Here is a 27,376-nt window from a genome sequence, read left to right as displayed (position 1 = left end):
ATATTAAACCAATACATTCAATATTATTATTGTTATAACAATTCTAAGCTCTGAAAGGTTCTAATTAAAAATATTTGTAGAATTGGTTTTTTTCCATTCTTTAGATATTTTAACATAAAACTTGTAAACATAAAAAAAACAATCATATCGTGTATCAATAATGATATTTGGGTTTGCATTTATTTGTTCGCATTTAGGTACAAATAACTTTCTTTTCTAACTATCGACTTGATTTAATGCCAGACTTTCCGGATGTTAGACCAATACCTTGGTCTAACTCGGTTCGCAGAGCGGCAAGCTGTTGACGAACGTCGATGAATAACCATATCAGACTGGCGGTCGCTAATACGGAAGCACACGCCAAAAAGGCGTTGCAAGCCTTAAGGAATCCAGGACAAACGCGACCCCTTCTGCCCCTGCACTTGCGCCCATTTCTGGTGGAAACGTTCCAATATTCCGAACGATCGTCGCTGCTGTCCGTCAACAATTCCTACAAAAATGTAAGAGAAACAAATATATAATACTCCCAATTAATCAGCGTTGAAAAAAAATAACGTTATCTTTGCTCATACTACAGTCATAATTTTTCTTTATAACTTATAAATCATTTTTTTATCTTCTTTCTCGACAACAATTTTGTTTTGTCTCTTTCAAGCCGGAATATTTCCAGTCGACGAGTCTGCTGTTATCCATATTTATGACTCACTCTCATTTTTCGGGAAACAATGCAAACATTGACGCAAATGGACTTCAAAGGCTAATATTGTTTTCGCATGTGCTGATAAAATATCTATGTTAAGAGTTCTACTTGTCTACCATTTATTTTTTACTGTTTAATAGACTCGAGAGTCACCCCGACGACAAAATTAATTATCTTAATCACCTGCGAGCTGCGTTTTCCGGAACTCCGGCGGGAGATGGCGTGCGCCGGCGCCAGGGCGTCGAGCTCCTTCCGCTTCTTCATCTTCTTCGTCGGCTGACGAAGCGGCACCGTCACCGCCACCGAGTCCATCTCAAGCAGGACCGCGCCGCCTATTTTTTAGGTATCCTCGGCGGGGACCACCCCCTCCGATTAATGCACTTCACTTGCCGACGTCCTCTGACGTACACCGCACGATCGCCGCGAGCTCGGAGGATCGTCCCGCGATCATTTCTTGCGCGATTACTCGATGCGCGATCCCGAACAGTTGCGGCTGCTCGAAAATTAATCGGAAAGGTCTACATCTTCGTCCGTGAAAATATCCGGCGCTTTGTCGCTGCGCTTTCAGGACTCGCAGTCGTCTAGCTGGTGCACTTTAATCAGATCGCGGTTCTTGTTCAAACATCAAACATATCTCGTATCGCACATTCATTAATTCGCGGCTGTTCCTAAAATTGATTACACTTCGCGGATAAGTGATTTGTATTGCGATTAATTATGCAATCAAACTAGAAACGTGCGAACCAGGGTTTTTGACACCGGTTTGAATCCAAACGCTGAAATCTAATTTTTAATTAACAACATAATTATTGTGTGTGTGTTAAGTTGAATATTAATATATAGATTATAACAAAAGATTTTTATAAGTAAGAAAAATATTTATTACATGTTATAAAGTCATTTTAAATGTAATTTTATAAAATTGTTGATATACGTGACTCGTATTCGAACCTCTTATATTTGAAATTTTCGAATAATTCCGATTCAAATCGATTCGAGTAAAATTCGCACATCTCTAAATCGAACGAGCTCGCGGCCGAAATTGAAGTGTTGCGATCAGCGTCAAAGTTTCAGGATGCCGAGTAATTTCGAGATCAATTACCAATAATTATTAAAAGATAGTCAATATAAAGTACATTAACGTAAACGAGTTTGTCAATAAATGCTTTCACAAGATTTCCCGAGTAACTTCCTCTGATAAAGAAATTAATTTTGAATTAACGTTGAATGCTCTGCAAAGCAAATTACTGAATAAATATAGGATTGTAAGCGACGTTTCAATATGTAATATGTAAAAGCACGTGAGTACATGAAACCGCCGCACGCTGATGAATCGTGAAAAATTGGACGATTAATGTAATCTTAATTAACATTCCTCGACAACAGTAACACAATCTTTTCATTTCAAAATTTTTTAATTCAGACGTCGGACTTTTTTTTTATCGTGTAATTCTTATAAACCCAAGTATCCAGCGAGATATTACCTCGCTGTATCGCGTTTACGATAGTTGTCTATTTACAGAGCTGGATTTAAAACGATTAAAGTTTAATTAACAGCCTGCTATCGCAGTGAGACGGTGATCGCAGCACACGATAAATAACACATGTCACGATACGAACAAATCAAACTGCAAACAACCAACTGCACAACCAGACAATCGCTCTTATGTCACAATTTCACAAAAAAAGGGAGAGGAACCGGTTCGAAATAGGGACCGAAGCCGGGTGCAGTCCCGATGAGGCGAGGCTCATAAGCGGAGGTGCGAGAAAAAAGGAACCCCCGTAATTGCGTCACGGAAATGAGAAGATCGTCGCGATCATTCCGGGTTTCGAAAAACCAAGTGGACAGCAGACCTTCGCGTGCCTAACATCGTCATGACGCATTCGTTACTGAGGAAAGAGGCTCTTATCAGCCGGTCGGTACCTGGCCAGCCACGTTTGCGTTGCACGTACATACACGTACGCACGTACAATACGTACCGATCGAAGGTAGACTCTGAATTGAGCGCACGTGACACGCAAAGACGCGCGGTGACTTACGTCTCGAGTGAAAAGAGCGATCGCGGTTGAAATTGCTCGACGAACAAAGAAAAAGGCGGCGAGCCGACAGATAAGAGCAATCGTTGCCTCAGCGTTAATCTCTCCAAGGCTTCTCTTTACATTTACTACCATAGAATCGTTCGATAAACGCGATAACGAAGTGGATCATTGGTCCGTTCAGAAGTGGATCAACACGGAAGAGAAGAAGGAATGTATAGTTTCGAAATTAATTTTGGATAACGAAATCGATTAGACAAGAGAAAATTCCAGTTAATTATAGCGGGTAGTCTTGCGTAAGCGAAGAGCGAAAGGTAAAATCGTGATGTCTCAGCCGTAATTGGACTTTTTGTTTTTGATGCGCAACTGAATGGATTATTTAACTACATAAAATCCGTGACGATAACTATTATCGTGACATTTAATCCTTCGACAACTCGGTTGATATAATGTTATTATTGGACGATGAAACTATTACGGCTGTGGAGCGTAGCATCGAAAATTCTATCGTTTGGAGCTTTTTAAATGTCGGTCTTTATTTGAACGCGATATATAAAATTCAATTTGAAGGGGTTTCTGGCGTGACGTTAATCCGACGCGACGCGACGCGACTCTTTCGTCTGGATGGAAATACGTCGCGACATAATTACGCTTACGGCCCTGAACTCGATAAGATACCGATATACGAGGTAAAAAAAGCAATTTTGCCATTCGCATTTAAAGTTTCGAGGTCGCTGTGCACACTGTTAAAAATGTTATGAAACTCAATGTGTTTTCAAGTTAAACATGAAATTTTAAGTACATCGAATTTAACGTATCTATAACTGAAACAATTTTTAACAGTGTTCATTATTCACTAGGCTATCGATGAAATTAAATTTTCCAGATTGGAAAAGTTTCAATTCTCCATCAAATTATTAAGGATACTTCCAAGAAGGAAGATAAGAAATATCGAGGGCGATCGTTATGCAAAGTAATATAGAAAAGTCTCGAAAATTGATTGCAGCTACATGAACGTACAAAATTTAAATGCACGGCAGCCTCGGAGTTTCAACGATAAATACACGCAGGAAAACATTCTTGTGCCAAGAAAATTTTTAGTTTTCTTCTTGTAAGTAACGGTTATCTTTACAAGATAAAAATATTTTCTTGATAATACACTCGTCGTTTATTTGATAAGTAATATTTAAAATAAACTTCTGTGTTTGTACAAAATACATATATTGAAAATTACTTGAATCAAGTAAATATTATTTCAAATATTTTATAAGTTCATATATCCGCGAATCTATCATAAGTAGTTCATCATAAATAACAAATTTATTCTAAGTCCTAATAATTTATTACTTCAATCAAAAACGAAATTAAAACAAAAATTCGATTTATTTAGTAATCTGACCTCAAAAGACCTCAAATTCTATTTCCAAATATATGACAATGAGTTTTTCAAAAATTTGTATTGATAAGTGTATTTTAAGACAATTAGCAAAAAAACTTTCTTTTTTAAAGATATCATGCTAAAGATAACCGTTACTTGCTAAACGAAAAAAAAAGTAAATACTGATATTTTCTGTCTGTACAGAAAGGCAAATATGCTGATTATGCACATCCCGACGACCAAACCAGCGCAATTTCTCGTGTGTAACGATAACCGAGAGACAATCTGATTACTGTAATAGTAGTCAACTCCACTTTATCGCTACGATTGAATTTCCCTCTCGCCGATATCCAATTAAATTGCGTGATTACATTATCTCGGACGTTATCTTCCGCAGAATCATGATCTTCAAATCCTCATTGCGGGGCGTTGCGTGTCGCACGAAGAACGTGCGTTTCTCCACGAGGATGCGATAACGCACTGCGTCGAAGGAGAGGAAGCAGCTGCGTATATCGGCGGCGTTAACGGCAAACGTTAGAGACCTCGCTAATTAAGCGGATGTTATTTAGCCATCCGTCCTTGCGCGGACATACGCGGAACTTTCGTCGTGCGTAGTAGCTTACTAATCCTGTCGATTAATTAATATTTAATAGCATGTCGAGAGTTGGACTTCTTACGGATGCACTTCATAGGATTATTCGCACTCGAAAAAACTGTACTTTAAGAAAATATTCGAGATATTTGAAAATACTGAATAGAATAATTTTGCTAAAGTGTCTAAAAATTTAATTGGATGCAGATCTGAAAATAATTTTGTCGGGCAGTTCAAAATAATTATGTAAGACAATCGAACTGGCTGCTAGAATGCTTCTCGCACCGAGAGAAATATTTGATGGTAGACAAATGTTTATAGTTAAATAGTGATCAAATGAAGTTTATTATTATAATTACTAAATATATAGTTGTCGACCAAACAATCTGTAGACTTAATCAAACAATTGTTCTTATACAACTTATAACCAAATGGTTCGTCGAACGTAATTAAGTTTTCGGTACTAATAACTACAAAATTCATTCGATCACTAATTAGCTAAACATTTGATCAATATTCTCTCAGTATACAACCTTGATCATAATACTCGGAGCATCCTACATAATCATTTTGACGTCCAACGAAATTATCTTCAAATCTGTAGCTAGTTAATTTTTAGATAATTCAATTAAATTGTTCTTTCCGCGTACGTACTGAGCATTCTGACACGTACGCCACGATTCTTTCATCTTTGAATGAACAAGAATACGAGTCGATTGTTAAATGAAAACGAAACAGCTGACACAGCACTACGTTCGTTAAATTCCGAAGAGAGAGGAGCTGCGGAGGGGAGTATCGGCGATACGTCGACTCGATGCCGGGTTCCCGCACGCGCGTGTCTGCTGAAATATTTATTGCATTTGCGTCAGTGGGGGAGGTAGATTCGCGTGCGGACTCGTACGACACGCCTTTCCTTCCGCGTTAAAATTCCGCAGAAAAAATATCTCTCGTCACGTGAATAAAAAAAAAAAGGGGGGAAAAAATCGAATTTTCCCGTGGTCGAAAAGGGTCAATGTTGCATTTGATCCTGATCGCGTTAACACTGAATGCGCGACGAATAACGAGAGTAGGAAAAGGCCGCCTCTTGGTAAATTTTAAATGCAAATTTATGTAAATGCCAGGGACGATTTCACGCTCCTCGTAGACTCCTCGCAGCGTGCAAATCAACTTTTTATCGTCACTCGTTTTCGGTATTATCTAATTTGTTGCCTCCGTATTTATATGCATTCGCGCATCCTGTCCTTAATTGTGTTCTCTGTTTTTTATCTGTCTTTTTTTCCCCTTACCTAGAAATCAATATTCTAAAAATGAAACTTTATTGAGATATTAAAAATATTGTCGCGATTGTTCTTCATTTTTTATCGAGACATTTTCTTCATTATTAATGTTCCAATTGGGATATTTGACTAAGATATTAATGCTTTATTGCTAAGATATTTAAATAAGCAATAAAATTGATGTAAAATGTGAGATAATAATCCAGAAAATTAATCCAGAAGATTAATCCATTAATGTTTGCACATTAACTTAATCATTAAATTAACGTGAAAATTAATCTTCTAGATTAATATATATATATCTCACGTTATAATTTTATTTATATTTAAATACCTTCAATCGTTCTGTTTCCAATCTACGTGAAACTATCCTTCCGGCATTCACATTCCACCGCATTCGCGATTTCACATTTAATAATTGAACGAGGACAAGAGGAAGACGAGACCGAGAAGAAGAGGAGAAACAGGTAGAGAGTGGGTGGCGAGCTTTCACACAGAACATGCAGAACTTGACCTACGAGGAGGATGAATTATAGAAGCGATTCTAATCGATTACCGCACGACGAACGGAAACGGGCGGACGGCACGAGCGGCGACGGCGGCGTCGTCGTCGTCGTCGTCGTCGTCGTTGTTGTCTTGTTTTTTTGTTTTTTTTCTGACGAGGATCCTCGAAGGAAGGTTTCGCGGATCGGATGACGAGGGGAAACACGGAGCCCCGAATGATACACTCACGAAGACCCCTCGACGAAACTCCGCGGTGTCGTGGAACGCGGTAGCGCGGCGTCGCGACGCGGCACTCTCTCTTTCTCTCTCTTTCTCGCCGACAGCTGCGCCGTCGTCCGATATCGACTCGCCGAGGGTTGGTGGGCGACTGAAGCCCCGCTGGAGGGGTTTCCTTGATAAGAACCGTAACGGCACATAGGGAATTTCGAACGGCAACACCGAGCTATACGCCGAGCACGAATTTGATAAGGCCGCGAATTGGGTTTGATTATTCTTATCATGTCCGTATTTATATGCATGCTCTGGGATAGTTCCACACTCGAGGTAGTTAAAAAAAAGATCACGAATTATAGTAACGATTATGTGAATTTCTATATAAAAAATAAAATTGATACACAATGGGGGTGAAACGTAATAATAACGAATTCTATATTTGTCGGAGAGATAATAGATACATAATAAATTAAATTCTCCAATCAGATTTATTAGGTATAGAAAATAAGTACGTGCACCGAGAAAAAAATTTGTAGCAAAACTAAAATGTTAAATCCGATCTGTTCGGACTGTTTTAACAATTATTTAATTGCACAAAAAGATATAGTTCATTCGTACGTTAAAATTCAAATTTTCTAATCAAGAATTAACTAAACCAATTCCTTATCAGAATAAATATTTTAGTCTTTCGATAAAATTTTTTTTCGAGTGTGTAACACAAATATATGATGATTACATGATATAATAACGAATATTTTATCAAGTTACTCTCTCTTAATTCAAGTAACAAAATCATAAAAATATTTGCTTATTACAATTTTTAAAACAAATACAAATGTAATATTTGCATTAATCAATGTATAAATTTTATTTTAATAGGTAAACAACGATATCCAGAACAATTCTTAAAGTTTCCAAGAGAAGAGAAGATGATAAAAGGGATAGGATACATAGCATATGTACGTGTATAAGTACAAATAGATTGAATTAGAACCTTTCCTGCTTTAATTTTGGCAGCTAGTTGCTACTTATCAAAAGGTAAATAAAAATAGTGCTTCTTCTAAGCAAACAAAGATAGCATTTACCTGATTTTATAGACATGTCCATCTTCTTAATCTCGCCGTATAGTATAGCCGCCAGCCAGGACAAAGCGATCAGCCAGAACATGATCAACACCGCCGCTAACCACAAGGATATGATCCTCATGTCCGACTTGTTGCATCCACAGGAATTGCCATGTTGACTCCTGGACATCCGCGATCTGTGCCGTCTGCAATTGAAAACTACCATCCGTCACGACACTGTAGTTAAGTCATCCTTACGTTAATGTCTATTTCTACAAAATTGCCATCTACATTGTTTTGCTCATTATTTTGGTCTTTATCTCTTCAGTTTATTTACATACAAACTTCTCAGTACTTTAATTTGATTAACTTCAATCTCAGTTTACCTTATATTTTTCGTTAATGCTAAGAATCTCTTAACTTCAAGAGATTAAAATTAATGTACATTGTTAGAAACGTTAAAAAATTGGTTAAAGAAAAATTAATCTACCGTTTGACTTTCTTTTTCTTCTGGGGCGCGAGGATCAGGTCGGTGCTGTCGGAATCGCTCTCCGACAGCAGATCGAGAAGGTTGATGGTCTCCTTCGGATTCGTCTTATCCATCCTCGTCGGCAGCGTGCACCGCATGTCACGAGTACCCGAGACCGTTGGACGGCCGTGGCCGATCGCAACGTAGCGACATAACCCCCGTGATTTTTTGTTGGACGCCGCGATAAAGTCCTCTCTTTCTCTTACCCAACAGCTGAGCTGTCCGATTTCAATTGGGCTATTTCGGTGAAAGTTTTACATGCCTAATTCCACATGTATGTTGCGAGCCAGAACGAAACGAGACGCAACCCACGCACTCGCATTTGTCACAACATAACCTATGAGACGAATCTGTTCCTTTTACGCACACTTTCTGCACTCTTCTTCAATTCTTCTCTTTTCTTACCTCCCCCTCTCTGTCTTTCTCTCTTATTTTCGCTCTATCTTCTTTACTTTCTCCCTCTCTTCAACGACAGATCTTTATACCATAGAACATATTATACCCTCTTTCTTTTTGATACAGTGAGTGTAACGCAGACAACGCAACCACAGCTGAAAAGAGAAGCGATATGCTCGACTGCACTTTTAGCACTTTTTCGCTTTGAGTGACATCTGTTAGAAGAATTATCCTGTCAGACTATCAAGTCTGGGAATCTTGGTTGTTAACAGTAGATATATCGAAATTTACAAAATAATCCTAAAAGATTTTGCCTTTGTAGGCTGAATTTTTTGTATCATTTTTCTTTTTTTTTATCTCTTCTCTTTAATATATCTTTTACACCTTAGTTTCCTTTTACAAGTGCAGAAGATATAATCTATAGCAAACGAAAATAAATGAATTAAAATGGACAGAAATGAATTTTAACATTTTCGAATTCGCACTTGAGATTTTTTGAATCCATTTGAATCCAAAAATACGCCAGGACTCTAAAGCGTAAACTCGGATAAATTAAAATAAGTTGCAATTTTCAATTCATTTGAATTTATTTTCGTTGGTTAGAAACACATACGTACTCCAAAAATAAAAATAAAAAATACAAAGAAGAAAAGGAATGTTTAAAGAATTAGATTGGCGACAAGGAAATTCCTTTATTCTGCCTTCAATTTTTCAACGTTGAAAAAATTTTTGCAATATATTGAATTTTTTTACACTTTACATTAGATTCAAGTATTTGCGTAAACGTCACGCGCCGTCGTCTGGAAGTTTGGTTGGCTGGATGTGACACAGCCGAATTTCAAACAACATCAGCTATGCCGACATCTTGCCTTCTAGACGTCCAGTTGAAGGAGAATAATCAGGTAAATATATTAAAATTATAATCGTGTGAAGAGCCTTAAGCGATCTATAATTTATGCCAAATTGCATTTATAATTTTACATGCCGCGTGTATTTTCACGTAATTAAAAAGCAGTTCAAAAAATATAAAGAAAAGATGTTTACATATTTACAAAGCGCAATTATCGCATTATCTTAAAAAATTTTTGTCTTTAAAAATCAAGTATTTAAGAAAAAGAAGAGTAATAAGCTAGAGTCTAACAGAATTCTGGATATTCTTAATAACTCATACTTGTACTTACTTGATTGATTATGACTTGGATGCTCCATTGACTACTCATCAATCTTATTGTTTGATAAAAAGGAAATAGGATCGCGCGTAGAAAACATGTGAAAAAATTGAGAGTTAAAATTGATAGCGTGCAAAATTGATGCACATTCACAAGTAATTCTAAATTCACAATAAAAAGTGACAAGAGTGAATTTCACAAATTATTGTCTCGACATTTTTTAGGACGGTTCAAAAATTCACAAGATAAATCAACGCAAGGTCAAAATACTGCAAAAAAGGAAGAAATTGCCATTCAAATTTTGCTACAAGCAATACTTGATCGCTGGTATTGCAAATTTTTAATAAGATCCACGCGGCTCCGTGCTCCTGAATTTATGAGTCCGAGTTTCCAAGAAATCCTCGACGAATGGAGAACGCAGTCGTTAGTTTATAAAATTGAGAAAAATATTGAGTTTCTGAAAAATCGGAGGTCTGTTTGTTTGTTCGTCGTTGATTCTTTTAATTTTATTTATTGAATTTGGCGGTCGATATACCGTTTCATTTTAGGCGTGGATGTTTTATAAATACTTAACATTTTCTTAAAATTCCGAAAAGATCAGGAAAAGAATTTTGAACCATAAACATAAATAAAAAGATATCTTTAAAAAAAAATGCAAGACATCTCAAGACAGGGTAAGATATCTTTTAGATTTCTGTATATTACTGTAAGAGACAGTGATTTAAAAAGTATACCTTTTGGATACAAAAGGGTATCTTATATATTTGGGTATCTTATACAACATCTTGAGATATCTGTGAAGATGTCTTGAAGATATTTTTTGGAAATCTAAAAGACATCTTTTGTGACAAATATCTTAAAACTATATTTTAAGCTGTTTTTCAGAAATATCTTCTAGAAATATTTTGAAGCTATCTTTAAGGTATAGCTATACAATACACGAATTTATATTTTTGCTAATGCTTAGAGATATGACCCAAACATCCTATGTGTGTGGATATCTTTTAAATATCCACCTTGATGTTTTCTAATGTTACAGCAATAATAACTTTATGTTTATTTTTTCGAAATTCTTTTCCTGATCTTTTTGATCACTAAAAATGGAACTCCTAGCCTATAATTATTTTACCATACAATTGCAGTTACAAATATCGAACACTTTTCTCAGTGCGTGAATTCGGTGGTGACAACGGTGGATCATCCGGGGATCTACTCGGACACACAAACGCCGAAGGCACTTGCACCTGCACGAGGCCGGAGATTCACCGAAGAACTGGTAGCGTGGGCGTCGATACCTTCGAGGAGACGTGGACGTAAGGACGTGGCGTGTACCTGTCTACACCAGGAGCGGCCTTTAAGGAGGGGGTTCGAAGTCTTCCGCCGTCCCAACTCCATTGGCTGGGTGTCCGAGGTGTTTACGGGCCGGCTTCTTTTCACGCCGCTCTCCATCGCGGATCATCGCTTTCCGTTCTGTCCCGTCGGGGGCCAGAAGGCGTTAATGAAGCCCGTTGCATTCTCGTGCACCTCATACACCCGCGACATTCCTCGCGATTGACGCTATCGTTCGAGTAGCTAAGAGCGTAGTTAATCGCTATACTATCGCCGATTCTTTTTTTTCCGAAGGATAGATGAGGAGTAAATGATCAAAGATATACTTTAAGCTTTGCAAAATAGAATCGAAGTAAGGATCCCATAATAATAATTATAATCTTAGTAACAGGTTTAGTAACAGAAAAGAAAGGACTCGCTTAGCGATATAAAGTCATTCATCGATTAAAACCGTTAGAGGATGGTCCCGTGCGTAGTGCAAAACTTCCGACAACGCGATAATTTCGATGTCGATCGCACCTCCAACCGGAAGCCCGTCCAAAACGCGCTTTTCGACGGGGAACGAGAATCTCGCACGCGTAAAACGCCGCTCACGTTCGCGGGATCCTAATGCTCTTCGTGACTTCCGGTACCGAAGCGAACTCGCGCGCCACCGAAGGAGTCACGTGTCGCTGTCGGTGACCGGATATGGCGAAGAAACGGACGGCCAAATCGGCTTGGCTTGGCTTAGCTCGGCTCGGCACGGCGTCTCTCCTCATATGCGAATCACGCGTAACCCGTGTACCAAATACCGAGCACCGGCCGGTGACATCATACCCATTGTGTACATAAGCGAGCGTTCGCGTTCGCAACTTATTTTGCCGCGCATCTTCGCCTAGGCCGTCCGTCATTATCATTCCATCATGGTGGCATCACGAGAACGGGGATATTGAAACCGGTATGGTTTCGGATTTCGACGGTTCGGGCACGCGAAAGCCGTACGATTACTCGGTCGCGACGAGCTGGCCGGCGCGTAGACTCCATTTTCTTTATCAAATTCAGCTCGCATCGAGTCATAAAAATTCGCAAATTTTTAAATGAACTGAAAAATTGTGATTCACTTTAATTCATTTTAATTCGTTTTAATTCATTTTAATTTATTCGTAGACTCGAATATAAGTACAGCACATGAGATTTTGCTGATTTCGATTTAGAGAGTATTTGCCGAAAGAAGTTTCGATTTTCCACGAATATAGCGCAAAATTGACCGGATGAGAACAATGTCGATACTGATAGAAATCAAAAAGTATTGTAAATTTTGTTAATTTCTTTCACTTATCCTAGCGAAGGCGAGAAGTAAGCCTCTCTACCTCGGGTAGTTCCTTTCGGTCCTTTGAACGGCAATAGAGAGGAAAATTCCTCGTCTCTGACATCGGCGGCGCTATCGAGTCATTGCGCATTGATTATTCCCTGCGCATCGCGATTAGGAATGCGACGAATTTACATCGCGCGAATGTACAACGTATCTCTCGCGGAACCGCTTTTGACGTAACGACAACTTGGAATATCCGAAATTTCCATTTGCGTTGATCCTTTGGGTATTGCAGAATGGAAAACAACTTGGTCGCGATCCCCGTAAGTGTACCCAAAGGAAATGAAAAGAGAGGGGGGGGGGAGAAGAAAATTATTATATTTTCTAAGATTTGACCGCGGCTCGAGTTACTCCGCGATGAGAGTTTTTCGTACGACTTCCTGACAGCGAGACGACGCGAGAAAAACGTTTTCATGGGAAATAAAAAGCTTCATAACGCCTTCCAGCGGCAGATATACGTTCGGCCAAACGTCTCAGGTAGCAAAGGTACTCGATGTTATCGAACAGCTGTATAAACTTGGCGTCCTGCGTTGCAGAAGGTTTAGGTTTGGCGCGCGCGCGCTACAGCCGCACGAAGCATACACACGCAGCTTTAATCGCGCTTAAGAGAGACACGTTTTATCGACGCGTGACGAGACATCGCGGGTCTGGGTGGAGGTGCGCTCATATTCTGTCTTCCGGTCAGCGAAGATTATTTCAAAACGGCAATAATTGCGCGATCGGCCATCGCAATCGATCATTCGCGCGTAAAAATTCTACACTGAAGCGAATTTTGTGGATTTGAAATATATAAATTAAATTGTCGATGTAAATCTATTTTCGTCAATTGGGATAAATATGCTGTCGCAAGAAGAAATCTAATGATATCGAGATTGATCAAGACTGAAAATGATAAAAGGGGATGTTAAGTTTTCGCTATTTTTCAGTTGATACCAAAGAAGTTTTGAGATGTACAAATTGTACATTTCGGAACCGGCTAACGTAAAGAAGATTCGAAATATGTATATAAATTGAAAAAAATGGCCAAAACTCAACATCCTTCTCTCTGCGTCGAGTAGCTTCATATAAATTCTTTCCGAATCGTCACAAATTTCCTGCGAGTCTTTTTTTACCTTAGTTGAATCTACTTTTCCTTAATATCGCTTCCTCTTTTCGCAATCCAGGTAACGAGAAACTAGAAGACTCACCTCGCGGGACTTACGTCAGCGGAACGTGAACTGCCTCGAGAGATCTAGCTTCGAGGAGGAACGCCTCGCGACACAAAATTCAAAAAGGAGAAAACTACAAATGTACTTCGGAAACAAGCTCTTCGACCGTGGATCGAGGTGACTTCGTCGTTCGGCAGACGATTAGCAGGCACGCCGAGGAGCACGTCGCGGTGTTCCGTCGCGGAGAAAGTCATCGCCGGCAACAATGACAACGGCTGCCATCGTTGCCGCCACCACCATCGCCAACCCATCACCACCACCGTCCTCGCCGTCGTTGTCGTCGTTCGCTGTTGTATTCATCGGCACCGGGGCGAGGAGACGAGGCGAAGAAAAGAAGGGAAAAAACGCGCCACAGGAGGAACAATTAATTCGTACGCGGAACACGTACGCGCGGACACGCACACGGCCCCGCGCGTCGCGATGGAACGCGCCTTACGCGCGCGTTCTCCACCTTCTCTCCATCCGGTACACGGAATATTCGGCTGCCAATCGCAGCGGCCACGGGCGCGCGCGGATATAAATACATGCCGGGTACTCCGTCCGGGCTGCGTGTCGGCCGGGAGTGCCGACGAATTTTTAATTAGTAAAAATTCGTCGATAGATTTTCACGAGATTTCCGGCGAACCCCCCGCGGGGGCGAGATGAACGGGGAAAGGACGGCGCACGGCTCCCTTCCGGCGTATTTTTAGGCTGCGGAAGGCGTTTCGCGCGATCATTTCGCGCGCGCACTACTCGCGTCGTTAAATCTTTATCGCTCTCGTAGACACGGCGCGCCCGCGCCGCGGGAAACGATAAAGATTAAGCGGAAATAATCGGAACAGGTTGTTTCCATTGTAAACGGCGGCGCGAGCAATGCCCAGACCCAGAGTCACCGTACCCAGGCAATTAACATCAGATTCAAAATAGGGACGTAAGACGTCCTAAAGGCACATAGTTCTGATATTCGTTTCCGCATAATCGATGTATGCAGATTAACTTTGATCTCAATTTACTTTTTATCTCTATCTAGTTTTAAGAAATAAAAAAAAAGGATCAAGAGTGAGTTAAACTGAGATTAAAATTAATCTACATCATGGTGGAAATGGACGTAAAAAATATCTATCCTGGAACGCTACTATCGGTGTTATAATCGATATTAATAGCGAAAAAAGGTGGATTCACTGTTATTTCCAGAATCGTCATTTCCCACAGCGGAACAATGCGCAACATTGATGACAGCGAGGAGGAATGGCGCAGGGCAGAGATCTCGGGTAGAAGTAGGCCGTGCAAATGAGGTGGACTCTGTGGAACGCGTTTACTATAACCGAGGCAACCGAGTCGCGCGTGTTAATTGCAGAACAAGCGGCTACAGTTTTGTAGGGCGCGACGGACGTATCTCGTCGAGAAGCGAAGGTTCGACTCGAACGAGGAAACGTAGGATGACGGAGGGAGATCTCGATAATGATCGGGAACGAGAACGTCGAAACGAGACGTGAAAGATTTTTCTCCCGAGATCTCGACGTCGATCCTCGCTCGGGCGGAAAGGTACGTCCTTTACCCGTCCGTTATTAGCGCGCTAATAATTAAGGGGAGGGCGGTAATTAACTCCAGTTGAGACTCAAGTGATAACACGGCGCACCTGCGGTCAACAAGTCGTTTTACAGGACGCTCATAATTGCGCGGTGTCTCTAATTAGCGAAACGCTGATGGAAAAACTTCCAGGCCGGCTCGATCGGCTCATCAGCGTCTAATCACGTCTCTGTGTTTCCTTTGAGAGATCTATGATTCCGGGATTCATGCCGCACTTATCGAAAACTTAAAATTTACCAAGCAGCTCTTACTACGTTTAAAAGAAATAAACCAATGAAAATTTTATAATGTCCACTGTTATAACAAAAATTTTGTAATAAAATATTTATTTTCTTATATTAAAAAAAAAACTTGGAAAAACATTTGCATTTTAGCTGTATCTCAATAGGAGGTGGAATATATGATCGCTCATGAGTGATGAGTGAAGCACAATGGAACCGAACAAAGAATACAAGAGCTAAACGCTTGTATTTTCGTATACTCCATCCTCTCTCTCTTGTATGTATGTTACACTCATATATCAAAGTCTAAACCTTTTTACATTCCTTACGGAAGGAAGGAGAGAGTAAGTAATACACTGTAAGAATTTGTAATACATTGCTGTGTTACTCGCAACATTAAGATTGGCAAACTGATGCAGCTCACAATGATGTAATGTTAACAGTAAAAAATTGTAATTACTAATATTAATATAACACAAAGATTGCAATTTACCTTCACTCCTATTTTTTCTAGTTACCGCGGCATGAATACCGGAGCTATCCTAGTATTAGAATAGAATCTAAAAGTCTTACTCTGTTACGACGAATGCAAAAGGTTGAATTAAGGTCCGAGGAAAGAACGCCATCAAGACACAGCACAGCAGTTCAGAAAAGCGAAAGATTCGCGAAGTCACTTCGCGATTTACGCGAGTCACCTTATGGAGGTTCAGAAGCGCAGCTGCGACGCTACCAAACTGGTATAGATCAACAAAAATGATTATCGGGAAATTTAAATCACTCGATTTCGAATTAGCAGCCCGGGTCAGCCGCGCCTTGGGCACCACACCCCGAGTGCATCGGTCGCAACGCGGTACAATTGACACCTCGCGCTTAATTCGCGTACGCACGGCCGTGATAAGCCGACCCGATTGGTCTTGCGAGGCAAGACGCACCAGGCGCGAGTAACGCTTATATAACATTTTTATCGTTTTTCGTCGAAACATTCAAAACAGTCTTCGCGACAGCTTGCCGCCTCTCCGCGGGGACCGTCTCTAGCTATTAGAGATCGGGAATCGCCTCTCTCGTCGGGCAATTCTCGACGACTATTCGAGCCTATTCTGCGATCGCGTGGAAAATCAAGGTGTTACAATTAAGAAAAACTGTCGCGGAAGATGGAAAAAGAGCTCGTTCGCGTGTCTCAAGGCGAAATTCTTTTTACGTCCGGCCTCAGTGTCGCTATCGGGAACGTTTCTTCGGTGGCTTTTTTTCTCCTTTTAACTCGCGCGAGAGGCTCGCGTTGCCTCGGTATTGAAAAAAAAAAAACTTCTTTATCGTGACGATACCACGCCCGAGGCCCCACGCACGTCTTATCGCGATCGGGCATTTACGTGGGGAAATCAAACGTGTCTCGTGATACTGCAATAACACACTGTCGACATGTTTGTAAATCCGCCCGACACTCCCCGAGTTCTGACTTATGTCCGATACGAGAAATGTGCTGAAAGTCAATCGAGAACGGCCGCGCTATGTAAAAAATTGATAGAAAATAATAGAAACGGATTTCAACTTTATTGAAATTTTATTCAATTTTGTGACAAATTATCGCTTCAATCGGACTCACACCTTTTTGGTTTCTCTAGAAAAACTATATCTATTTACACTATTTAAATATTAAAGAATCAAATTTTAATAACCCAATTCCTTGAGTTAAATAACATTATTTTTAACTTCTGTGTATCAAAATTATTTTAACACAAAATATGTATAGTTAAAGAAACAATAACAAACTTATCTAATCAACTCACTTCTGTGATAAAATTGCTCTGTTTCAAAGTGTCCGTATTAACGTATGCACCAGTAAATAATAAATTAAATTTTAGTCAAGTTTAACATTTTTATAGTTAACTTGTTTAGTTTCATTGTTTTGGTAATTTAATTAAAGTGAAAACATGATAGAATAATATCAATTTCGACAAAACTCGGTCGAATGGACATTGAAGATAATTACTAAATTATACTTTAAATATCATAAAAATAGATAACAAATCTGATGTTTACCAACCAAAAACACGAAAGAATTATATATTTTTTCTTATGTAATTCTATCGGATTTTTTTTTTAAGCATGGCGGTCCGAGAGAACAGCGGCGACGATAATGGTTCCAAGTGGAAGCATTTAGGGCTACAAATGCGTTCCGAGTCTGAGTACAAATACATTCTGATTATTTTGAAAGAGAAAGAGAGAAAGGCGGCTCTCACATAGAACGATTATTTATTTTACTTACCCGAAGGGATTGCAGACTCGGAGTTTTTTTTTTTAAGCACATGATAGTCGCTCAACAGTCCCCCGAGTTAATTTGTCGTTCTTGCTCCTTTGCGAATAATGTTCTTGTAATGATGTTTCTCTAACGCTCCATCGTTTTCGGGAGAACTCACGTCTCGCGCCTGGCACGCACGAGCCGTCACAATCGCAGCGCGCAATCACAATCGTATTCCGAGCACGACGCGGAGATCAGTGCGACGGCACGGCGGCCGCGGATCGTTTTAACTAGGAAATCGTTCTCGCCTTACAGGATGCCGGTGCGTCAATATTGACACATTTCTTACGAAACGCGCGAGAGAACCGGGCTTTCGTCTCCTCTATCTCCGGGCCTCCTCTATCTGGCGATTGTCGAAAAACCTCGCGCACAGATTCCCGGCGAGTAAATTAGTCTCTCACAATTCTTCGATGAGGTACGTCGAATGTATATTAATACTTATAATTAAATACAATATATATGTAAATTAATTATAATTAGGTACGCGCGTTTAATAGGTATACATAATGTTACATGCATTTAAATAATGTTTAATCACGTTAAATAATAACGTACTTTATTAATCTAATATTAATAACGTAACATTAATCATTGACATCGCATACGTATTAATTAATGTCAGTTGTTAAGCCATACTCAGTATCTTCTTTCTTTCGGATGACTAGAAAAATGACTTACATGTCGCCTCCTGTACAATCGTTGCGATTGCCTCTATGTGATCCACGTGTTACGCAAGTGAAACTTAAATAATGTAACAAACGTGGAAAAGGTGTACTGTATCAGGAAACAGGAAATTGATTCGGTGAACAAAAGATTCGTTGGATAACGAAGACAATTCCGTATTGATTAAACGCAAAAAGTCGCGTAATAGCAACGAACATCGATAACACTCGGTTTGTGTAATAAAATAGAGAGAAGGAAAAACAAATATCGATACGTCGGTATCAACGGTTTTAGCTCGTACAATTAATGCATTAATTTATTAATATTTAATACCTCTTAACTCATTAAGCCCCATGATTATGTATACCAGCAAGATTAACCAAAAAATAACAATGATTTCTTGAGGAATTTAAAAATACACTGATATCTTTTTATTGCTGTGTAAAAAGGCAGTGATAAATGGAATAATAGTAATTGTTATTTTTTAGCTAATCTTGCCGATCTGGACCTCCATGGATTAATTGGATCTATTGGCGTTGCTAGAAAAAAATCTAAAAATCAAATTAAGGAAAGAATGATGAAGAAAACGGCGCGTAATGTTAATTTTTTATTTCTTTTTTCATATAGTCTCTTAATCATGTAACAACAACTGCCAAGTAACAATATCGCAATATAAACGTATATCGTTAATTTAATACAACGCAAGCAGGAACATACGCCTGTGTATAAATAAATTGGCAGGGAAGGAAAAAAAAACAATATATATTACACTATCAATATATGCACCACCTCTTATCGAACGTTAAATTCCGCGAATTAAATCCCGCGATACGCGGGTCATTCATGGTACATTTTATCACCAAAGTGTACTGCCCTGCACGCAGTATAACGGAAACGAATTGTTAGGCAGCTACAATTGTACACTTGTCACGCAATGGATGGATACTTTTTCCTTTGGCCGGTACTCAGCGTAAAACGAAGTTACCGAAGTACAGATGTCTGTATGACTCAGGATACGGACGCAAAGAGAAAACGCCTTTTCACATCGGAAACGCGATTGTACAATCTAAAATCCTCGCTGTTCGCCGTTTCGAAGAGCGAGGCAAGAAACTTCGTTTTACTCCTAACAATAAAATAAAGACCCTGTTAACAAGCGCACTATGTCTCTTTCGCGTTACGGTAACGTCACAATAGCAATTACCGCAGCACGATACGTCTAAGAAATCCACGGACAACATATAAAAGTATTTTTATAAAGAAATAATGTGAAAACATTAAAAAAGGAGAACAAAACAAAGCGAGTCGTAATTCGGTTATTTTCAGACTGTAATAAATGACGGAGATGCTAAAAATGATCAAGTAATCATTTATAACTTTGTGCATTAAGTAGAATCGCGATCGTAAATTTGTGCAATGGGGATTAACGTTATTATTGGCTAACGTTAAAACACTTGTGCTGCAAGCAAATTAACGAATAATTAGATAAAACAGCCAGTCTAATATGAACAATTAATTAGATAATAATTATATAAATTAAACGTAAAAACATAATAAGAAAAACAACTTGAACTGCATACAAAAATATCTTAAGCTTTCGTAAACTTTTCCAATACGCTTTATAATAGAAAAATGTTTAATTTTCGTTAAAATTGTATATTCGACCACTGCCTTTCTTTGCACTACTATATTATATATAAAACTATTAATTTTTATAACGGATCACGTTGTACTATTTATTACTAATACTCTTATAACTTTCTACCCGTAAAAGATTTCGATCTCGCATTATATTCATACACTATTTTTTTTTCAAGCATTGTAAAGTGAACAATTCGGTAAGTTACGCGAAGTAACTTGCGACATAGGCGTTTATTAAGTTATTAGCGATATGTCTATGGATACTCGTAGAAAAAAACTCCATTACGTAAGCGATATTTTCTATTTTTTTTGAATAGACGTTATACGTTCTGTTAATCAATTTTTGTTCAAGATAACTTTTTACGTTCACTTAATAACGAAGGTGCTCGGTTGTTCGTTGGAAAAAGTTGATATCAATTGCGATTTGTAAAAGAGTTGGTAAAGAGGAACTACCTTAAGATCATGTTAGAAGAATCGGAATAACACGTTACTCTCAAGTGTCATGCGTGATAGATGCCTTCATGCAAAATATCGGTTGGTGCGTTATCGCGAAATAGAAATATTTCATACATCAACGGATATGTACTTATCAAAAATATTTTTGACGTGGGTGAAAGAAAAAATTTTTTATTGAAATTAGAAAGAAGGAAGCTGCAGAGAGAAAAGTGAAGAAGTAGAGGATTTAAAAGGTTTGATTTTTTTTGCTACAATAAAGAGATAGTAAAAAAGAAATGGCACTTGAATGTGAGCCATTAAAAATCATTAATTTGTATCAGGAATATCTACAATAGTCAATTTCTTTAATATGCTATTAAAATGATTTTTTTTTCTTAAAACTAGAAAAAAGAGGAATGGTTTATAGATTGTGACGACGAATAAAACGCTCTTTAAATCGAATCAGTGTATTAGTCTGAGAGACAATGAATAATCTGATTTCAGTGGAGTACTTGTAACTATAGCAATCGGTGATATATACTGTTTTTCAGTGACAATAAACTGATTTCGATCAGTGAGAATACCCTCTTCTTAATTGGAATCACTGAGAAACAGTGAATAATCACCGATTATCACAGTTATAAGTATAACACTACACATCACTAAGATTTGCAGTAAGGTTTCATTGATTCAGATTTAGAGAGCACATAGCGAATTCTCCTACTGATATTTATTGGGACTACTCAAATTCATTCATTGCATGCAAGGTGTAATAAAATGTTCAAACTTAAAAATAGAATGCAACGTATTAAAATATCCTGTGTGTGTGCGTGTCTTTGTGCATATTTGAAATTCGTTCTTTTCTATTATACTATTCGAAATATAAATTTTCTTTAAAACGCGTATTTGATTATCTTGTACCTCGAGCGATTTTTGTTCGTCACGATATCTAATATGTCGCGATGTAAATGTAAAGTATTACTATTCGCGTGCATGCTATCATTTATACTGTCTAATTATACTGTCTGTTTATACTGTCGTGTAGCGAGCGTGTTCATAGATGACAGCATCGAATCTGCACTTTGTACCGAATAACAGGCTATTAAATCATGGTCTCTTGCATTTATGCAAGCTTTAAGGTATTAAAGCATAGAATAGTCCACAAATGTTTTAAACTGCATTTGCATAACTTTTGTAAAATGTGTTCAATATATACTAATATGTATTTGTATGTGTGCACTAATCATGCGATTATTGATCTAGTAGCCATCTCGCTTGAGATGACAATTTGAACTAGTACTGATATTTCGATCAGTAAATTTGAAGCGTACTAATTTGAAGAGAACGTACGTCATGCAATCACAGTTTCTATATATCATAAGTTTAACTTAAGTTTTAGACTTTGTATGACGAAACATTCTCTCTTATCGATATTTGTTCTTCGTGAAAATTATAAAATCGAAAGATAATGCATGGAATCAGTCTAAAGCTTATGATATGCAATATTATCGTACGCTTCTACGAAAAAATAATCGTAGTTATCACTTTTTTGAAAGCGTTCAGGCAAATATATTTCATATATTATCTCTATGATTTTTAGATAAGATATCTCTTTATATGATTTAAATCTGAATCAACATCTTAGTCTAGTTTCGACATCGTCTCTATTAACGATAATATGCAAGTAAAAAATTCATATATAAACGTCTTTCTCCGCGTTCCATTCTCTATCGCATTTCTCGATATCTCTCAAGTTGTAATATTTTAGGAAGTGTCGAAGGCTAAGTCTAAGTATTGAAGCGATATTACATCGCCATGGTATTAGGTTTCGTATGCCAAAAGCATAGTGCCGTTTTATTAGGCTGCTTCGTTTAATTTGCGGGAGATGATCTCCGCCTTAGGACAATATTGCTTATATTCTAATTACGTTTACCGTTTCAATTGTCCTACTCTGTTCTTGTTACAACTCCCACGACTTGTACGATGCCGTCCAAGGAGCGATGACAGTCCACGACGGGAACTGTGTCAGAAACTTCTTAAATCTCAGAGATCTTTGGTGTTCGCCGTGTAAAAAGTGTCCGGCTAATGCGATGGATAAACATGGTCCTTTCGGCACCGCAGACACCTGGACACAAAAATTCATAATTCTCCATGAGAGTAAGGTATGTATTTAACATGGTAGAAGCACGTCTTTGTCTCGCAAGCTTACATTCAGTTCGATAGAAAATGTATATGGCACGCAGTCTGAGGCACACGCGTAATAAACAAAGTAAGTCTCCCTATCATTCCACATTGGACCTTTCAATGGTTTTTCAGGGAGTATAGACCATTTTTCTAGATGAACACCTTTGTACGGAGATAACATTATACCTATATGGTCGGGACCTATAAACAATTCCGAAGGTAATACCTGGATTTTTATTCTGCGAATATAGTACAATTAGTTAAACTTGTTAATGTCTCACCTGTAACGTTAAAAGTGAAATTAACGATGTTCTGTTTCGCAGTCTTCGAAATTATTTCAAGATTTGTAGGAATGCTTATGAGCGGAGCGGGTCCGGGTATCCAGGTAGTTTTCCTGGAAAAAGTATCTTTTCAATCCCTGTGTTCATATTCGAATAACGTGCCACGGATTATGATATGTACCACAAGAAAGTTGTGACCGGCATTAAATATGGAAAACCGCAGTATAATTCATTCTCGCAGTCCTTGACTGTCGGCGTCGCGGCGTCTACTTCAGGTACTATTGATTCTATGCTCTGAGGACTATTCATATCTAAATCCACTAACCAGTATCCCGTACCGGAATACCTTTCATTACCATCTGCACTGTAATACTGGCGTTGACTATGCTGTAAATCAAAGATACAATTTAACAATGCATGAAACTTGTATTATCGTCTATCAAGCAAAAATTTTCAGGAAAGACAAGTATGTTACCGCGATCATAAATCGTTGTGGAGCGGGCGACAATGGATCACCACTGTAAGGGAATCCAAGTGGTGTTAGAATTAACACAGCAATAGCGATTAAGAAAATTCCAATAAGTACACTTATAATTCGTTCTGCATTCTTTATTAGGAGCACTATTGGCAACTGAAAATATTGTGAGTTATATTTTTGTAACAGACATTGAAAGAAGATTGTAAATTAAAAGTGTATAAAATTACACATCGTGCGAATGAAATCGTGAAGCTATTAATATTTTACCGTGAAGCACAACAGTTGGCAGAATAAGATCGACAGCATGTTAGCTATTACAACTTCGGAATTAATACTGCCACCGGATCGTCCCATTATAGGGATGAAGAGATAGAGAGCACCGAGCGATAAATAAAATGACTGTATGTAAGACAAACTCAACGACCCCAATTGATAACAAAGCCACTTCCAGTCTACAAAATTCATAAAATTACATTCAGTCGCATATTAGAATATTTTCAAAAGTAGTCGACACGGAAGGTTACCAGTGTTAACATATAAAAAAATATTAAGAACAATGTCACGAGTATTCTCACCTCTCCATTTGTTAAAGAAACTGTGTCGCGCGATATTTCCAACTGCCGGAAATAAGACCCAATGGAGCGGTATGAAGCCTGATCGTATTCTAAGTAGTACGCATACGAAGAGAATGCACATCCACATTAGAGAATACGCATCGCAGTACATGTGATATAAAATCCATGCAGAACCAACTTCCTACAATCATAAATTACTATTACTTGTGTACGCTGCAATAAGCTTTCAAGCAAATCCGTTAATTAATTTTTTTTTTAATTTAACCCGAAAACGAAAGTATTTAAAGATTGGGATTGCTGCAAGGCAATATTTTTATTACTTGCCTTTTTTTGCCTCGATGCCATTTGCAAGAACACGATCATCGATATAAAAATAGTTGGACAAACGTACAAGAAAAACAGCCACGCCGGTCTTGCATACCAACTCATCACTTTTCCCAGCTTGGTGAGGAACAGGGCGATAAAAGTACAAGAAAACATAGACGCCAACCACGAAATCATGATCACCCCAACGCACATCAGCACATGTCTCATGTACATCCAGTTCTTAATATCTGTATCCGATAACGCAGAATTCGATTGTATTACTCAGATTTGTTTGAGAAAACGAGAACCGATTTTTTTGATGTCTACTGGCGCAGCCGGATCTAAATAATAATTATATATTCTTACTTCTACGTGCACTCTGCATATTCAAATAGATAGAGTATCCAGCTATAATTATACTGGCGATATTAACTGTACTGGCAATGTACTGTGGCCATCTGATAACGAATGCGCCCAAGAAGTCGAAAAATACGAGACTACCCTGTGTCTCTGCCGCATCCGATAAATAGTCTCCGAATATTATTCCCTGGGTCAATGCGAGAATATTATCGCCGGTTCTTTGCAGAGCTCCCAACGGTATCTGATCAACATTATCGAATCTAGTGTGGTAAACGTAACCATTTTTCGACCATGCAAAGTCCAAACCTGTGTAAAAAATGTTACAGATATAAATTTAGTAAAGATTTTCTGTAGCAATAAATTATCAGGACACAACTATATCGGTAAATTTTCTTTACGTACCAGAAACTTTTCCAAAGTCTCTAAATATCCGAAAGTCTGTGTCACCAGGTACTATACCACTCTCAAATATTTCCTGAGCCAACGATGACGCATAAGGATATGGAACTGATTTGGCGTAAATCTAACAAAAATGCACGAGAAGAAGTTGATTTTAATGCTTTAGTTGTTAGCACTAAAGATAATGGTTGCGTTCAACAAAAAAAGCAACATTGTGAAAGTTGTAAAATTCTTTGATATTCCTGTCAGATTTAAATGTATAATAATCAATCATATTAAAGAATTTTACACTGATTTTATTTACTGTTTTCTAAAAGTTTATGAACATTAGATACATTCAAGAAACATACAATTTATATGAATGTGTTACTTGGGAATAGTTACAAAGCTGCTTTGTCTGCTGACACAGCCAATGACTATGCGATAATATACCTCAAGAATCCAAGGATTGTGAGGCCCGGCTTGGAACAATAATTCGCGACCACCTGCACCACATGCTTCCAGATTTATAAAAGTTCTTATATCTTTTCCCCACGGATGCTGCGTTATAAAGCCATGAGACGCCTGTAAGTTACATCGATTGAAATTATGTTATCATGGCTGTAAAACTAATCAATAAGCCAGAGAACCATCGAGATTAGATATCAAACAAAAAGCAATATAAGATAAGATACAAGCTAGTACAATTGTAAATTCAAAAAGAAAATCTAAGAGACAAAAATTTGAATAAAGATTTTTTAATTTTATGAAGATAAATAAAAATCTCAGATAATTGTTAAGAGTGAAGAGGGACAAGCCTAAGTATATAATATTAATTTTTATCAATATACCTGCAATAGATTTTCCTCTGCACCATTGAATAAAAAAATAACACTGTGCTTCAATATTTTTGGGCTTTGGGTTATCAGCCGCAAAATCTCTAGCATTACAGCGCAACCAGCACCGTCGTCGGAACCACCTGAAATTTTTCACATAATCACTTTGCACATACAGATGAAATACATTGTTTAACGTGTGCTCATGGTAACGTTTCTTACCTGGGCTCTCCAAAAACGAATCAAAATGACAGTTAAGCAGCAAGCTGTGCATCGTAGGCCTGTGTGGTCCAACTTTGACAATAACGTTCTGTACATTTCTGTAAACATTAGTCATGCCGTCGAGAAACTTGAGCGGAAACGCACCGCTGTGCTTCGTAATGTTAAAAAGAATCTTGTGATTCTCGTGCGCCGTTTTCATCACATTGTTGATCGTTGTCGTTAGAAAGTTGACAGTTAAGACCTCGTTCTCGTAGCTGCCGGCGATACGGGGCCCGATTGACGTAAGATTGACGATGTGATTGCGAGCTCGCTCGGCGACGAATCTACCCGGGTGCAGGCCCTCGGTATCGATGGTAACCGGGTTCGGCAGATTTCTCTCCAGGACGATTATAATGAAGGACACGAAAAGAAAATACGTGAAGACGAAGAGGAGATGCTGGGTGTCGTTTGGCAGTACATCTTGCTTCCTCGAAGAGATCTTGTTATCATAAGGTAGCTCAGCCGACGTTCTTTTCGTCGTGTGCTGTCTCAGTCTCACTCCGTCTTTCTGAAACTAAAACATGGTAATCACATTGCGATGTTTGCATAACACGTGCAGAAAAAGCCGTTCTACGAGTCGCGCAATCGTAGGTGATTGCAAGCCGCAGTTATATATGCACATTCTAGTAATGCTAATTAGCTTTATCTCAGCTTAAATGTCTCTACGTTTTAATTCCATGAATAGGCAAAACCAGGATAAAACAATAAGCTAATTTACATTAACAAAAATAGACAAACGACCACGCTTACACTGTTGTAGAATGGCTTTAACGGACGCGCAATGCGTTCCACGAATTTTCTCGACGGATCGAGAACACGAGGGGGGAAGGAGGGAAAAAGAAAAGAGAGAAAAATGAAAGAAAATAAGTTTGGAACTCGGGGCGACCCAGGAAAGACTCACCATCTTAGCGAACGGGCTAATGACAGAAAAGGCACTTTACGATCACCGGACACGCCGTGGAAGTCCACGAGCCGGGCTACTGCGTCAACGGGGAACACCACCACCGCGTTAGATGACTCGGTCTCGCGCGACGCATCGGAAAGTGTTCAGCGCGCGTCGCACCGCATCGGGCACTGGCACAACACGGACCGTCTTCGTGATCTTCGCGCCTCTAGTTCGCGCGACAGAAATGGGAACGACGTGGCGC

At 38.7% G+C, this 27,376-nt stretch overlaps 3 protein-coding genes across 16 annotated transcripts in view; 1 reads left to right on the top strand and 2 right to left on the bottom strand.

The window, feature by feature from the left end:
* LOC105203069 overlaps positions 1–8,635 on the bottom strand; it is an 11,359-nt gene extending 2,724 nt beyond the window's left edge. For 2 of the 8 annotated variants that reach the window (XM_011171818.3, XM_039458336.1), the window contains exons 1-2: positions 8,256–8,635; positions 7,787–7,971 (exon numbers count right to left, since the gene is read on the bottom strand). In XM_011171818.3, coding sequence (XP_011170120.2) covers positions 7,787–7,971; positions 8,256–8,392 — 322 coding nt within the window. In that variant the 5' untranslated portion in view covers positions 8,393–8,635. Of the gene's footprint in view, positions 1–267; positions 491–883; positions 2,655–6,502; positions 6,869–7,786; positions 7,972–8,255 lie in introns of those variants that run through there. The other 6 variants (XM_039458335.1, XM_039458334.1, XM_011171814.3 and 3 more) reach the window with 6 other exon arrangements.
* Positions 1–19,793, top strand: part of LOC105203058 — a 24,937-nt gene extending 5,144 nt beyond the window's left edge. The window contains exons 3-7 of one of the 6 annotated variants that reach the window (XR_005576478.1): positions 244–500; positions 7,581–7,739; positions 7,830–9,592; positions 11,028–11,172; positions 13,703–19,793. Coding sequence is in view for 1 of the 6 variants with exons in the window: in XM_039458339.1 (XP_039314273.1) it covers positions 260–305 (46 nt within the window). In the remaining 5 variants the exon portion in view is untranslated. Of the gene's footprint in view, positions 1–243; positions 501–7,580; positions 7,740–7,829; positions 9,593–11,001 lie in introns of those variants that run through there. The other 5 variants (XR_005576476.1, XR_005576475.1, XR_005576477.1 and 2 more) reach the window with 5 other exon arrangements.
* LOC105203057 (endoplasmic reticulum metallopeptidase 1) lies at positions 19,091–27,376 on the bottom strand. Of its 2 annotated transcripts, none has more exons than XM_011171798.3 (14): positions 27,130–27,376; positions 26,190–26,736; positions 25,983–26,110; positions 25,585–25,716; positions 25,156–25,276; positions 24,760–25,059; positions 24,412–24,641; positions 24,088–24,268; positions 23,780–23,964; positions 23,510–23,665; positions 23,216–23,421; positions 23,035–23,147; positions 22,779–22,954; positions 19,091–22,694 (listed from the first exon to the last, which is right to left on the bottom strand). In XM_011171798.3, exons 1-14 carry the CDS (start codon positions 27,130–27,132, stop codon positions 22,530–22,532), a joined length of 2,643 nt encoding a protein of 880 aa, XP_011170100.1. In that variant the 5' UTR covers positions 27,133–27,376; the 3' UTR covers positions 19,091–22,529. The 2 variants fall into 2 exon arrangements, with proteins under 2 accessions (XP_011170100.1, XP_011170099.1); XM_011171797.3 differs by having other exon boundaries at positions 26,190–26,742; positions 27,130–27,375.

This window comes from Solenopsis invicta, chromosome 16 (genome assembly GCF_016802725.1).
Source record: "Solenopsis invicta isolate M01_SB chromosome 16, UNIL_Sinv_3.0, whole genome shotgun sequence".
In the NCBI taxonomy this organism is placed as follows: Eukaryota; Metazoa; Arthropoda; class Insecta; order Hymenoptera; family Formicidae; genus Solenopsis; species Solenopsis invicta.
This window is presented reverse-complemented; position numbering and strand designations above follow the sequence as displayed.

What these genes read in the sequence shown, in the direction of transcription:
- LOC105203057 (XM_011171797.3), bottom strand. An exon ending in TTTCTTTAACAAATGGAGAG is followed by an intron (nt 23,965 to 24,087) that starts GTGAGAATACTC and finishes TGAATTTTGTAG; the next exon opens with ACTGGAAGTGGCTTTGTTAT. An exon ending in TTTCACTTTTAACGTTACAG is followed by an intron (nt 22,955 to 23,034) that starts GTGAGACATTAA and finishes AATTGTTTATAG; the next exon opens with GTCCCGACCATATAGGTATA.